Below are 14,412 nucleotides of genomic sequence, written 5' to 3'. Positions count from 1 at the left end.
ATTTAAGTTTCTGACGTGCTAAATCTAAATCATAGTAGTCTTGCTATCGCTTTTTTCGGTGGTTATTGTAAGAATTTTTGAAAATGGGAAAATTTTTAATACGACAAAGTTATGATGCGTGAATTTCGACTTTTAATAATCTTTTTTGTGACCATTTCGCAGTTAATCCAAGTGAATTTTCTATCTTATCGTTGTAGTATCAAATTTCAAAATTTCGACCTTTTTAAGTAGTATAATATATTAGCAGAATACCGAATATAATAGCAGAATGTCGAATACCTGCCGAATAACAGAATACCGAATTTTCGGCCGAAAAAGTAGGCATAATAGCAAATTAGAAAAAAATATTAATAAAAATTATTTTTTATATCGCAATAAGTATAATCTTTTTTGAAAAATAATCAAAACTTAACTGTTTTATTGGTATGAGATAAAGGGAGGAAAAAAATAATAAAAATGTTTAAGATAATAAAGATAATTAGATTTAAAGATTAGATTTAAAAAAACTAAGTTGCAAATTTGAAAAAGAAATGTCCTTTTAATTCTTAAAATGAAACTTCAAAGCTGGAAATAATATTTTCCGGAAAAATTATTCATAAAATATTAAATGTCCATCAGAAACGCTTTTAAAATTGCAGCGCTATTATAAAAACGGCTATAAAAATGAAGATACAAAAACAAAACAGAAAAAATTAAAATTGATCTTAATTTCTGAAAGAAAATTTTAAGGCTAAGCATTTCAGCTTTCCAATTGCTGTATTTTTAAGAAAAAGTAAAGATTAAAGACTAATAGAAAACATCTTTAATGCTGCATCATAAAAAAAACGTTTGTAAAAACATATGTTTTTTGAAAAAGAAAAAGCAAGATAGAAACCAGAACAAAAATCGTTCTTAATTTGTAAACAAAAAATTTAACGCTAAAATCGTCATTAAGCATTTTCACGTTATGTAGTTTTAAAAAAAAGTCACCATAAAGGAATAACGTTCAATCGAAACGCTCTTTAAAAATGCCATCATAATAAAAATGTTGTTAGAAAGAAAAGTTAATAAAAAAAGTCAAAGGAGAAACAAAAATCCCCCCCCCCCCGCCTTAGTTCTGAAATATAACTTTAATGTCGAGAATCGTAATTTTTTTATGTTACTAGTTATCTATCTCCCCGCACAAGAGAAAAAAGATCTAAATTTTTAAAATCTAAGGTGTTGGAAAAACGATGAAATTGACTCACCTAAATATAATTAAAAAAAGAAAATAAGCATTACAAAACTCATGGTTCAGTTTAAAGTAATCTAGTATCAATTCTTCAAATTTCGTTTTTCCAAATGTCTTTCAGAAGATAAATTAAAAAAATTTAGAGCTTAACAAATATGTGTAAAAACTATTTCTTATAATGTATAATAATTAATTTCGATCATTCTTCATTAAATCTATTAACAGAATATAAACCAAAAAAAAAAACTTAGTAGAAGAATAATTTTCCAAATAATACGAACATGTGGTCGTTACATCCCTAACATTCATTACATTCATTACATCCCTAATTCTAAGATAGGGAGAATTTATAAATCTTTCAAAGGGGCGGACCTAAGTGTCTGGTACCAAGCACTCACCAACTGGCACTGCAATTCCCTCACATTACGAGGGGGTAGCATGGCAGCACGAATTTGGTTTTCCAAGTAGGACCACAAATGCTCTATTGGATTAAGGTCAGGTGAATTTGGGGGCCAAGGTGTCGAGGGGCGAGGAACATTCCAGTGACTTGAAAGTCACTGGAATGTTCCTCGACGATTCGACCCATAAGACATGGTGCATTATCCTGTTGGTAAACACCATCCCCCGCAGGAAAAACTGTTGCCATGAATGGGTGAACCTGGTCTGCAACTATGTTCAAGTAGCTTACAGACGTCAGGGATTGCTCTATGAGGTTTATGGGTCCTAATGTGCCCCATTAAAACATTGTTCCTTGCCGAGCCCATTATAGATGGAGGGTGGTCATAATGTAATGGCTCTTCGGTGTAAAAGATGAATATGAATTTATGTATTTTCTGTTCCATTTATTGTCAATTTTCATGAGCTTTGATACCAAAAAATTGAATGAGCTAAATTAAAACAGTTTTGTCGAAAAAATTTATTATTAAAAACAAAGTTAAATATAAATCATAAAAACTACTGTATATTACCATTATTAATCATAAAAGTTCTGGCTTCAGGACCAATGGTGTCATACAGAGGAACAACAGAAGATGAATAATAAAAACAGCCGTATTGAGCTATCAACCACTAATAATTAAAAAAAATAGGTATTAAATTATTAAATAAAAGTAATTAATACTTAATATTTATTAATAAGATGAAAATTATTTACTTGCACTGAGTTTGTTGCATGAATACCAATCTGTGTAGATTGTCCAAGATTTATTCCTATTTTTTCCAATCCGGCACCAAAATGCTTTGCTTGTTTCATAAACTAAATGGCATTAAGAAAACAACAAATAAAGAAAGGAAGAAATGGAATGCATTTCTAAGATATATTTATAACTTACTTCTTGGTATGTAAGCCAAAAATATTCCGAATTTTTTCTCCAACCAACACATTGGCCATTATCTAAACAAAAATTTAAAAGCTTCTGTATTCTTTGTTTATAAAAATTTCGCCTAATTTATTTTTAAAATAAATATAAGCTGAAGTAGAATGATTTCAAATGAACTTTTAATACATTCCTACTTAATTTAAAAAGTGAGTAATGTGTGGTTTCAGACAAACATTTTATTTCACAAAACAAAAGACAACTATTCATGTAAATTGATATCTCGCAATTTGTTTAGCTATATCCTTTGCATAATTAAATACGATAATAAAAATTATTTAATGGAAGGAAAAAATATTTCTTTTGTAAACAATGGCTTTGAAAACATGTTGAATACAGTAGTTATGAAATTAAGAAAAATTGGTTGAATGTTTCGATTAAACTTAATTTTAATACTAAAAAAATGATTTTTTCTATTCATACAGCATTAAAGTATGTAGTCTTAAGTTTTATTTGCACGAAGAAAGAAGTTTATATCTAAAAAATTGTTCGAGTAATTACAAATTTACACAAAAATTGGATTTCGGATAGCCCCGCTCACATGAATGTCGGGTATCACCGCCCAATTTTATTTCGTCGATAAATGTACGGTTGCAAAGATTATTATTTTATTGCTTCAAATTTGAATGTTATATGCATTTTAACAACAAATATTGTTGTTATTAAATGATAGAACTCACTAAAAGCATATAAATATGTAATAAATAAAATAATTTTGTGATAAAAATGATAAATGAGGTTTATCTACTGTCAGTACATTGGTCACTTTCATTTACGCTTGAAAAAACAGTCAAAGAACATAATTTTTGTAACTGGGAGGGGCTACCCGACACATTTTGAAGAGCTGAAAAACATGTTTTTTTAAATTTCTATTTTTTTAAGTTAAACTATTCTTTTTTTGGTTTATTCTCCTTGCATTATTTAATTAGATGGTAAAACAATAGAAACATACAAAAATATTGATTATTACTCAATATTATACAGAAATATAAGCAATACTCCTTAAGTGTGCGGGGCTACCCGACTCTCCCCTATAGCAAAAAAAAAAAAAAAAAAGAAAAAAATAATATTTCAGTTGATAATAAATTTGCTTAATCTAGAGTTCTTGCATCCAAAACACATATCATTTAACAATGTATTCGTTTATTCTAGAGTTACTCTATCCGAACAATATATTTAATTTCATAATGTATTCGTTTAATATGGAGTAAAAGACTTGCACTTTCATGTCCTATTACTCTAAGTAGCAATGTCCGTGTAACACTGTTTTAATATGATTATGTCTATGTAACTTGACTTATTTGCAGATTCAGCTAAATTGCTATGTGCCAGACTTCTTAGTCTCTTTAATTAAACCAACTGTTAATTGGAAAGAATTTTATTTTATCTAATTGGGAAAATTGTGTTATAGGAAATCTGCTGCACATATTATGTAATTTAATGTTTTAAAATCACTTTGGTGTAAATATCAAACATTTTAATACTGTCCCAAGATTTTTTTTCCAAGTATTGAATTATTTTTGTTGAGTTGACAAAAATGAGTCCCATGGCTTTTTGAATGGTATATTTTCAGATAAGGTGGCCATTTTAAAAATGGTCATTATATTTGCTGTATTCTAGGAATATAAACCTCTGACAAAGTAAGGATGCCCTTTTTTCTCTGTTATAAGCATAATTGTTTTAAATTTATTGTGTTAAGGATCATTTTATTTTTGCGGCAAGATAAAAGTACGTCTTTTCAATTTTATATAAACACTTCTTTGTTTCAATTGAATCTGTCTAAGCAACTTGATTTACTTCCCCCGTGTTTCTCTTACACGCTTCATTACCATGCTCATAGTAACTTTATCCATCGACATTTAATTTAGTATTTCATTAAATATTAAATTTATGTAAAGGCATATAAATAGGTATCAATATTCATTTGACGAAAAATTAAGCAACTTGCAATACAAGTTTATAAAAAATTAAGCTCTACTATTAACCTCAATATTACCTATTTTTTGTGTGGATGCCTAAATCTCGCATTCAAAAGTTTGATCGTATTTCGATTATAGCTAAAGTGCTCAAATTTCATCTAGACCCTCTGTGCCTGATAACAAAAGAGACGTTTGATACTTTTTTGACAATTATAAGCAGGATAACATCACCAAATCGAGTAATTCTCCATTTGTCGTGTTTATGATGCAGTTAAACGAATGGGAGCGAAACTAAAGCAAAGAATTCGTGGAAATAAAAGCAGCTTTTAAACTCCACGTTTTACAACTAGAGTGAAATAGCCAAACATATTTTTATTTTCGCCACACCTTTAACTTAAAACAAATAAAAACGTGTTTTTTTTCTGGAATGGATATCTTAACAAAAAATGTGTTTTTAAACGTATTTTATGGTATTAGATACCTGAAATTCTGCATCCTCTGTCCATCATCTCAATCATGGTTTTTGCGTCGTCATACTTACAGCGTAACAACTTTCCAGGAGGCAAAAGCTTTGATACACGAGCGCCATCATGCCCCTATTATAATACACAAATGACGTCATCCAGTTTTATATGAATGGTATATGATTTACAAAAACGATTAATACAAGGAACGATAGATGCTAGTCACACAGTTCCATCACTAATGTTCAATTTGTGCTCCTTTGGCTATTCGACACACATTTCAATGATGAACCGGTTCAGTTTTTACATGCAATGAGTTTTTTACATTCATTAAATTATACCAATGTACCATAGCAGCAGTGGCCATTGGGGTGCATATACTTTATCCCCCAAACCAGTATTGGTATACATAAATGTTTGTATTTCACTAGTTAATTTACCCCAATAACAAGAACACCACTGAAAGACATGCAACGGATAATAAAATAAACATATTTTTGAACTTATAACACGGAATTTGATTAACATTAAAATGTGTGTTGGGGCACAAATGGTGCTTAAGGTCAAGAAAATTGGGAAGCACAGTAAGTCTAGGCTCCACATGTGCCGTCATTTCCACTGAGTCTAGTTTAGAAATTTTGACCCTGCCAGCACTGTTAAATAATTAATCCAGGATCCCCAATTTCAACTTAGGTAATATTCTTTAAAAAAGTTACATTAGCAATGTATAGTTTTTGATTTAAAATATTTTTACTCAATGCTTGTACTTTCATGCTTGTACTTTTTCCTCTACATTGGTTACAATTAAAAACTACTCTTGAAAAAAATTAGTTAAAATATTTTTTCATACTTTAGAGGAAATTTTGAAGTTGGTTTTAGTCTTAAGAAAGTTAGTTTTAAATTGAAATCAAGTTACTTCATATTAATACAATAAAATTTTAAAAACGTCTTTGTTTCTCAAATTTTGGCGAAAAATTGGTAAGAACCCGTTTCAAATTTTCTTTTAAGAAACATAAAAATCTGTCTCAAACTATTAATATGTTTATTTTATAGTAATTACAAGTAATAAACTTAGGAAATAGATGGTTCATAACAATAATGTTTAAGTAATTTACGGATAATATCAGAACGCATATGGTAAAAATGCGGTGCTACCATTCTTGCAATAATTTTCTTTTCAAAATTATCTTTAAAATAAAATGAAAATCTGTTATAGTTGTCTATTAATGATTTGTCCTGTCCCTATTTTAATATGTTGCTAACATTTATTCATTATTTCAAGCAAATAGAACTGACATATTGTATATCACATTTTAAGAAAGGAAAAATAAGGAGAATTCACGTGCTGAGACAAAATTATTGACCAACCTGCTTAACTATCTTAGCCTATTTTAAAACTATTCTATTTTAATTGAGACAACAATGAAATTCAAAGGGTTTGGAAGAGGTAAAAATGAATGATTTTATTTTGCATAAAAATCTGTAATTTGATGATTGAGTCATAATTTCACATTTTGATAAAACATTCGCATTTTTGGTAGAATAAGTAAAAACGGTACCTGGTTTGGAAGATCAAACACGGAACTTTACAAAGCATATAAAGAACCTGATGTCATTAAATTTATCAAAATTCAGAGGATTAAATGAGCAGGCCACATTATAAGAATGGAGGATAGCAGGTCAACCAAAAAAGTTTTCTGTGCCAGCCCAACAGGTACAAGAAAAAGAGGACGACCAAACCTAGGATTTTTAGACTGCCTTGAAAGGGACCTACAAATTTTAAAGATAATAAACTGGAGAACCTTGGCTAAGGGAAGAATGTCTTGGCATAGGCTTGTTGAGAAGGCCAGGGCCCATCCTGGGCTGTCGTGCCAATGAGAAGAAGAAGAAGATAAAACATTCGGTTATCCAAAGGAGAAAGTAGATTTTATTTCATTCATATAAACCAATGGAGAATTATGTGTTATTTTTGAATTATTTTCGTTTCCTTTCAGTCATTGAAATATGTTCCATTGAAAGTAGTTACTAAACTTCGTATTTTACGGTTGTAAGTATTTTTGAAATGTAAACTTTAAAAAAGTTTTGAAAATACTTTTTCCTTTAAAATTTAAAATTCAAACGAAAATTCAAATTCAGAGTTCAATAGGACATATTTCAATAACATTAAACATGAAATTTAAAAACTGAAACAATTTTGAAACTTGTTTTAACTTTAAAACATAATATTCTGAAGTTGGGTTCAATAGAACATATTTTAACGAAAAAGATGAAACAGAAATTTTTCAAAAATATTAACTAGGAATTGAATGAATAAGGAAATACCGGTAAAATAAGTTCTCTATACTTAAATATGCATAAAGTTCATCCCTTTTTCCTGTCTGAAAGAGACTCTTAAATTGAAAGAAAAAAAAGAAAATATTTTTGATTATTTTGTGAAAGTAATTGTATAAATATAATATTTCAAGCAAAATAAAGATAAATATGAAAACAAATAATCACTTACTGGTATTTCATAGGATCCTTGACCTGGTGGGAGTGAAATATCCTTTAATTTACAAGGATACGTATCAAATATCATCTTTTTTTAATTAAAGGAATTCCTTAAAACTCGAGGAATAGTTTGTTCCTTCTTGTTTTCCTAGTTAAAAAAAATTGTTTTTTATTTTAGTGTAAAAGTCATTGGAACCAAAATAAAGCAATAAGATATTTGAAACAATTTATAGACACTCCTACACGAATTAAAAATATACATTTCTAGTTAAGAGAAAACTTTAATAGTATTTTCTCATGCATCATTTCTTGTAATTGTCAACGAAATCTCATAACGTAATCTTAATTTTTTCCTAATAGTTTCACTAATAAATCGAACATTTCTTAGAAAATATTTAACTTATATAAAACGAATTTCTGTTGCAATTTTTTCTGAAAATAGTTAGTTTTATTTTATTTAATCTTTGTCTGAGTGTGAATTTGTATTATCAACAGTAGTTTTAACATTGCAAACATATGCAAAAAAGTATGAAATAAAAAATAGCATTTGTTACTGCATCAATCTATTTATAAAAAACTGAATGTCTGTTTGTCCTTCATAGATTCCTAAACAATCCAATCCATATATCACAAAATCATAAAATGATTGTCCACTAGACGTCATCGCTAACATCCACAAAGGTCCATGTGGTTGCCCGATGGACGTCGAGAAGGCATCCATTTTTGATACAGGGAAGATCCAGTAGCAGACCACTAGCCGTCTATTAGACATCCATCACAGTTATTTTGTGAACGAGTCATGGATAATTTCATTCATAGCTTATACAGGGATGGACGCCTCATAGAGAGCCAAAGGAATCTTATGTAGATTCCTAAACAATCCAATCCATATATCACAAAATCATAAAATGATTCTCCATTAGACGTCATCGTTAACATCCACAAAGGTCCATGTGGTTGCCCGATGGACGTCGAGAAGGCATCCATTTTTGATACAGGGAAGATCCAGTAGCAGACCACTAGCCGTCTATTAGACATCCATCACAGTTTTTTTGTGAACGAGTCATGGATAATTTCATTCATAGCTTATACAGGGATGGACGCCTCATAGAGAGCCAAAGGAATCTTATGTAGATTCCTAAACAATCCAATCCATATATCACAAAATCATAAAATGATTCTCCATTAGACGTCATCGTTAACATCCACAAAGGTCCATGTGGTTGCCCGATGGACGTCGAGAAGGCATCCATTTTTGATACAGGGAAGATCCAGTAGCAGACCACTAGCCGTCTATTAGACATCCATCACAGTTTTTTTGTGAACGAGTCATGGATAATTTCATTCATAGCTTATACAGGGATGGACGCCTCATAGAGAGCCAAAGGAATCTTATGTAGATTCCTAAACAATCCAATCCATATATCACAAAATCATAAAATGATTCTCCATTAGACGTCATCGTTAACATCCACAAAGGTCCACGTGGTTGCCCGGTGGACGTCGAGAAGACATCCATATTTGATACAGGGAAGATCCAGCAGAAGACCAGTAGACGTCTGTCAGACATCCACCACAGTTTCTGAGTGAATGAGACATGGATAATTTCATCCATAGCTTATACAAGCATGGACGTCTCATAGACAGCCACAGGAATTATTCCAGAAGACGTGAAATGAACATGCCTTATGTATATCGTTCCTATACGAACTCTGTAATTTAGTATTTCGCATTTTTACGCCCTATATAGATATAAAAGTGTCAAAACCAAATTAAAATTTTCAATTTAGTTTAAACTTTTATTAAAACTTTCAGTTATACTTGAACAAATTGTCTCAGTTTTTTTTAACATAAAACATTAAGGAAATCGAATAGATAAGATAATTTATAAAATTCTTCCGACTCCTAGTTACTCACCCAATGAAAAAAAATCGTTATAATTGGGTATAATATAGCCTACGTCACAGGTTGTGTTGTTCCTACTAAATTTAACCCATGAACGGCATTTTCTGCGAGCCTAACTTCAAGCCACAAATAAACAAACGAAGTGTTCGATCGTTTAAATAGCTGCTCGCCAGATTTTATTGCATTATAAAGAAAAGTTATTGAAACTAAATACAACTAAATAAACAACAACAACTAAAACAAATAACAACTACTAATAACAATAACTAAATAAACAACAACTAAATTCCATTCGTTTAGCATTGCGTCATATGTTGTTAATACTAAATCGAAGTAGTTGTGTTTTTTTCATATTATACCCAATTACGAGATTTTTTAAATCAAAATTTGTTTTTGAAGCATAAATGCGATGCAATTACATTAATTTTTTTTTAAAAAAATCATGAATTCTCTTATAGTTAATAATATGATATAAAAAGAATTATTTACATTTTGAGTAAAATTAGTAAAAATCACTTATGTGATTAAATTTATTAACTGACTATTTGATTTAATGATAGAGACATAATCTGATGAAAATTTGCAACATTTAGTCAATTATGTAGACTAAATTTAATAGAACTAGTGAATCTCCATTAGACGTCATCGTTAACATCCACAAAGGTCCATGTGGTTGCCCGATGGACGTCGAGAAGGCATCCATTTTTGATACAGGGAAGATCCAGTAGCAGACCACTAGCCGTCTATTAGACATCCATCACAGTTTTTTTGTGAACGAGTCATGGATAATTTCATTCATAGCTTATACAGGGATGGACGCCTCATAGAGAGCCAAAGGAATCTTATGTAGATTCCTAAACAATCCAATCCATATATCACAAAATCATAAAATGATTCTCCATTAGACGTCATCGTTAACATCCACAAAGGTCCACGTGGTTGCCCGGTGGACGTCGAGAAGACATCCATATTTGATACAGGGAAGATCCAGCAGAAGACCAGTAGACGTCTGTCAGACATCCACCACAGTTTCTGAGTGAATGAGACATGGATAATTTCATCCATAGTTTATACAAGCATGGACGTCTCATAGACAGCCACAGGAATTATTCCAGAAGACGTGAAATGAACATGCCTTATGTATATCGTTCCTATACGAACTCTGTAATTTAGTATTTCGCATTTTTACGCCCTATATAGATATAAAAGTGTCAAAACCAAATTAAAATTTTCAATTTAGTTTAAACTTTTATTAAAACTTTCAGTTATACTTGAACAAATTGTCTCAGTTTTTTTTAACATAAAACATTAAGGAAATCGAATAGATAAGATAATTTATAAAATTCTTCCGACTCCTAGTTACTCACCCAATGAAAAAAAATCGTTATAATTGGGTATAATATAGCCTACGTCACAGGTTGTGTTGTTCCTACTAAATTTAACCCATGAACGGCATTTTCTGCGAGCCTAACTTCAAGCCACAAATAAACAAACGAAGTGTTCGATCGTTTAAATAGCTGCTCGCCAGATTTTATTGCATTATAAAGAAAAGTTATTGAAACTAAATACAACTAAATAAACAACAACAACTAAAACAAATAACAACTACTAATAACAATAACTAAATAAACAACAACTAAATTCCATTCGTTTAGCATTGCGTCATATGTTGTTAATACTAAATCGAAGTAGTTGTGTTTTTTTCATATTATACCCAATTACGAGATTTTTTAAATCAAAATTTGTTTTTGAAGCATAAATGCGATGCAATTACATTAATTTTTTTTTAAAAAAATCATGAATTCTCTTATAGTTAATAATATGATATAAAAAGAATTATTTACATTTTGAGTAAAATTAGTAAAAATCACTTATGTGATTAAATTTATTAACTGACTATTTGATTTAATGATAGAGACATAATCTGATGAAAATTTGCAACATTTAGTCAATTATGTAGACTAAATTTAATAGAACTAGTGAATATAATTGACTTAATGTGATCATAATTTTATAAGCCATATTCAGAATAAAGAACAAATTTTTACTCTAATAAATCGCTTAAGGAACTCGATCGACTTACTCGACCTCAGATTTAACAGTCCTGTCACTGACGCAAGATGGTGTTCTGATCAGAATATCAAGAAGGGATCAGAAAACTTAACGCGACAAATACACAATGTGGACGAACAATGACGAACTGCATACAAACACTTATTTCGTTATTTTAACTAAATGATTTGCTCAAATGATACTTCTCAAATAAATTATAAAAGTATATAACACATTTATCGCATTAAAATTTAAAAATACTTGAACTCCCTAGTATAATAACTTACTCTCAACATTGAAGCTTTCAGAACACCAAAAACAATCGTTGCTAAGGGAACGTAAAATAATAAATAAATAAAGCAAGTCGTTTGCACTTACGTGTAAAGTAAATATTGTTTATGCGAACCTAAAAAAAGCGTCGCTCTTTTTGAAATCAACTTTCATTCTTAATTTTGAAGTTGAGTACGTGCACTTCAAGAAGAAGATTACGGATACCCGGACATGTGACCTATGACGTCAGCACCAGCTGATCGTTTATAAACAAGATGGAGTGTTGAAGTAGTGCTAAGTTTTCCCACTTAAGTTAGAATGTTAATTAAAGTGAAGTTAATTAAATAAAACACCGTATTGCACATCGAATTGGTTAAAATATAATTATTTCTCGTCTACATCTGCTACTTAACTTAACTGTATCATTTTTGAATTTTACGATACGGCTTAGTTCTTAACATTCATTAATATTAATAAAATTAATTATAATAATATCAATAATAATGACATATAATTATTACATTGCAAAGCTTAATTTACATTCTAATTTATGTGAAGAAACTTAGCTCGACTTTAACTCGCCATTTCGCTTATAAACTTTCAGCTGGCACCAACGTCATAGGTCACATTTGTGAGGTATCTGTGATCTTCTTCTTGAAGAGAAAGTAAGCAATTACCATTAATTTAATTCAATGTTTAATTCTATGTTAATTCAATTATTTAATTCAATGAAATCACATTTTGAAGCCCACACAAAAATAAAATAAACGCATGGATTCATATAACTTTAGAAATATTAATTCATAGAAGAATCATTTATTGAAATATCTTAAAAATTTTGCTTGATTCAAAATTTATGGCCATTTAAAATTCATCACAAAAAGGAAGAAAAACAAAACACAGATACACATTACAAATCTTATATTATAAATCAGGTGCAAAGTTGCTATTGTAGGGTTGGGGAACTAAAAATGAAGAACGTAAAAAAAATTCGAAAAAATACCAAATTAAATATTCAGAAAACTACCTAGAATAACTTATTAGAAATATCTTGAAAAGTATTGTGATTCGACGTTTTTTATTGGCTACTTTGGATTCATAAAAAAAAACTGTATTATAAACTTATCGCATAAAAACCATTGCGTAGTGATATAACTCTAAGAACAAAAACTTCTAATTAAGTAAACATTCAAACTATTATTAAGAATCATTTTACGTAAATAAATAATAACACTATACTACCTGGTGGTTTGATCAATTGATTATTCAGTTTAGGATTATTTCAGAATTTTCCTCTAAATGAATTCAATAATAAACGACATTGCTACTTGTAACATTTATTTGCTCTGTAACTTTATCTGTGGATCATCGTTTCCAAATTTGTTTGTGTATTTGAAGTACATGGAAAGACGATAAAAAACATGAACTTTAACGTTTACATTTAACATTGCTGTAATTGAAGATTTAGCCTTTATCAATATACTAAGACATTATGAAATGAAAAATAAAAAAAAAGCTAAGAAGTAAAGGTTTTTTCCTAAATTTTCGAGAACAAGTGAGAGAACTTTGAATAGCACTTAAAAATAACAATAATTTATGGATTTTTTATACTAACAAAGTACACGTAAATTTTTTTTTCCTAACAAGTTGAAATAAGATGCAAGGTTTGTTTATTTTTCGTCAACTGTCATTTTCAATTCAATGCTTTTTTGGGATGAGTTTATTTAAACATTTTGAACTTTGAATCATTTTTGACAACATTAATATCAGAATGTATACTTAGAGAATTATTACAACTATTATTACTTTTTATTTATCATTTTTATAAGATATGACACAAGCAACCATTTCTGCTCCATTAAATTAATCTTACATATTATTTCGATACTTAACTTAATTCAATAAAACTAATAAAAAATAAAGAAAAACTAGAAGTAAGTATACAGAATTATTTAGAGAAAAAGCATTTGGTGCAATTAAATGTTGCTATTTTCAACTTTAATAACCTGATAGTAAAATTATTTAGGATATGAATGCTCTTTAGTCTCCATTAAATCTATCTGGCCGCGAAATTTGTTCAGTTACTGCTTTTTACACTATCCGCTTTCGGTAATCAGCTGCAAACCTTCACCAACTCACTACTTCTGGGAAATTAAAATTTATTCCGCTGCCTTTAAAAACATTTGGCGAGATAGGTTGTGTGTTTTTAAAAAGATCAATCATCAAAGATAAAAAAAAAGAGAAGTGCCAAATTTAAATTAAACTTTGATAAAATTTAAACAACAAAATCATAAGCATCCAGGATTACAATCATACAGAATCCAAGACGTCGAATATACAAAAAAGTGCAAAGAAAAGCGCAAAATAGAAAGAACAAACTTTTGCATTGGTATATACTTTGGTACTTGAACCTAATATGTTGATAACACCACAAACATTTCTTTGAGTGCACGGTTTTTCATCACGGATTCACATATTTGGGTCCCTTCATTAATTTATTTCAAACGGTGGATTAAAGAAGTAACATCTCAAGTTTATAATGCTTATCGGTGGGAAACGGAGAATCATGCTAAATCTCGATGTTTTGCTGCTCCCCACTGACTAATATCGTCCACTGGATTAAAAAAAAAGAGCATCGCAAATTTCAATTCCATGTCGAAGTTGTGGAGGGATCATTAAAATATTCAGCTGTTTGCTGCTCGCTATAGAAATACAATGGATTAAAA

The 14,412-nt window shown here is 29.7% G+C and overlaps 1 protein-coding gene across 4 annotated transcripts in view; it reads right to left on the bottom strand.

Annotated features, from left to right (window-relative positions):
* The window catches only part of LOC107440100 (long-chain-fatty-acid--CoA ligase 5), a 41,215-nt gene that overhangs the window by 17,379 nt on the left and 9,424 nt on the right, over positions 1-14,412 (bottom strand). Inside the window, exons 1-7 of one of the 4 annotated variants that reach the window (XM_087159903.1) lie at positions 12,929-13,044; positions 11,704-11,744; positions 7,473-7,607; positions 4,987-5,101; positions 2,542-2,603; positions 2,364-2,465; positions 2,179-2,278 (exon numbers count right to left, since the gene is read on the bottom strand). In XM_087159903.1, the coding sequence (XP_087016029.1) occupies positions 2,179-2,278; positions 2,364-2,465; positions 2,542-2,603; positions 4,987-5,101; positions 7,473-7,547 (454 nt within the window). In that variant the 5' untranslated portion in view covers positions 7,548-7,607; positions 11,704-11,744; positions 12,929-13,044. Of the gene's footprint in view, positions 1-2,178; positions 2,279-2,363; positions 2,466-2,541; positions 2,604-4,986; positions 5,102-7,472; positions 7,608-11,703; positions 11,745-11,794; positions 12,293-12,928; positions 13,141-14,412 lie in introns of those variants that run through there. The other 3 variants (XM_087159895.1, XM_087159909.1, XM_087159898.1) reach the window with 3 other exon arrangements.

Source organism: Parasteatoda tepidariorum, chromosome 1, assembly GCF_982258835.1.
Source record: "Parasteatoda tepidariorum strain Cologne lab strain chromosome 1, Ptep-v5.0, whole genome shotgun sequence".
NCBI classification, from domain to species: Eukaryota; Metazoa; Arthropoda; class Arachnida; order Araneae; family Theridiidae; genus Parasteatoda; species Parasteatoda tepidariorum.
This window is presented reverse-complemented; position numbering and strand designations above follow the sequence as displayed.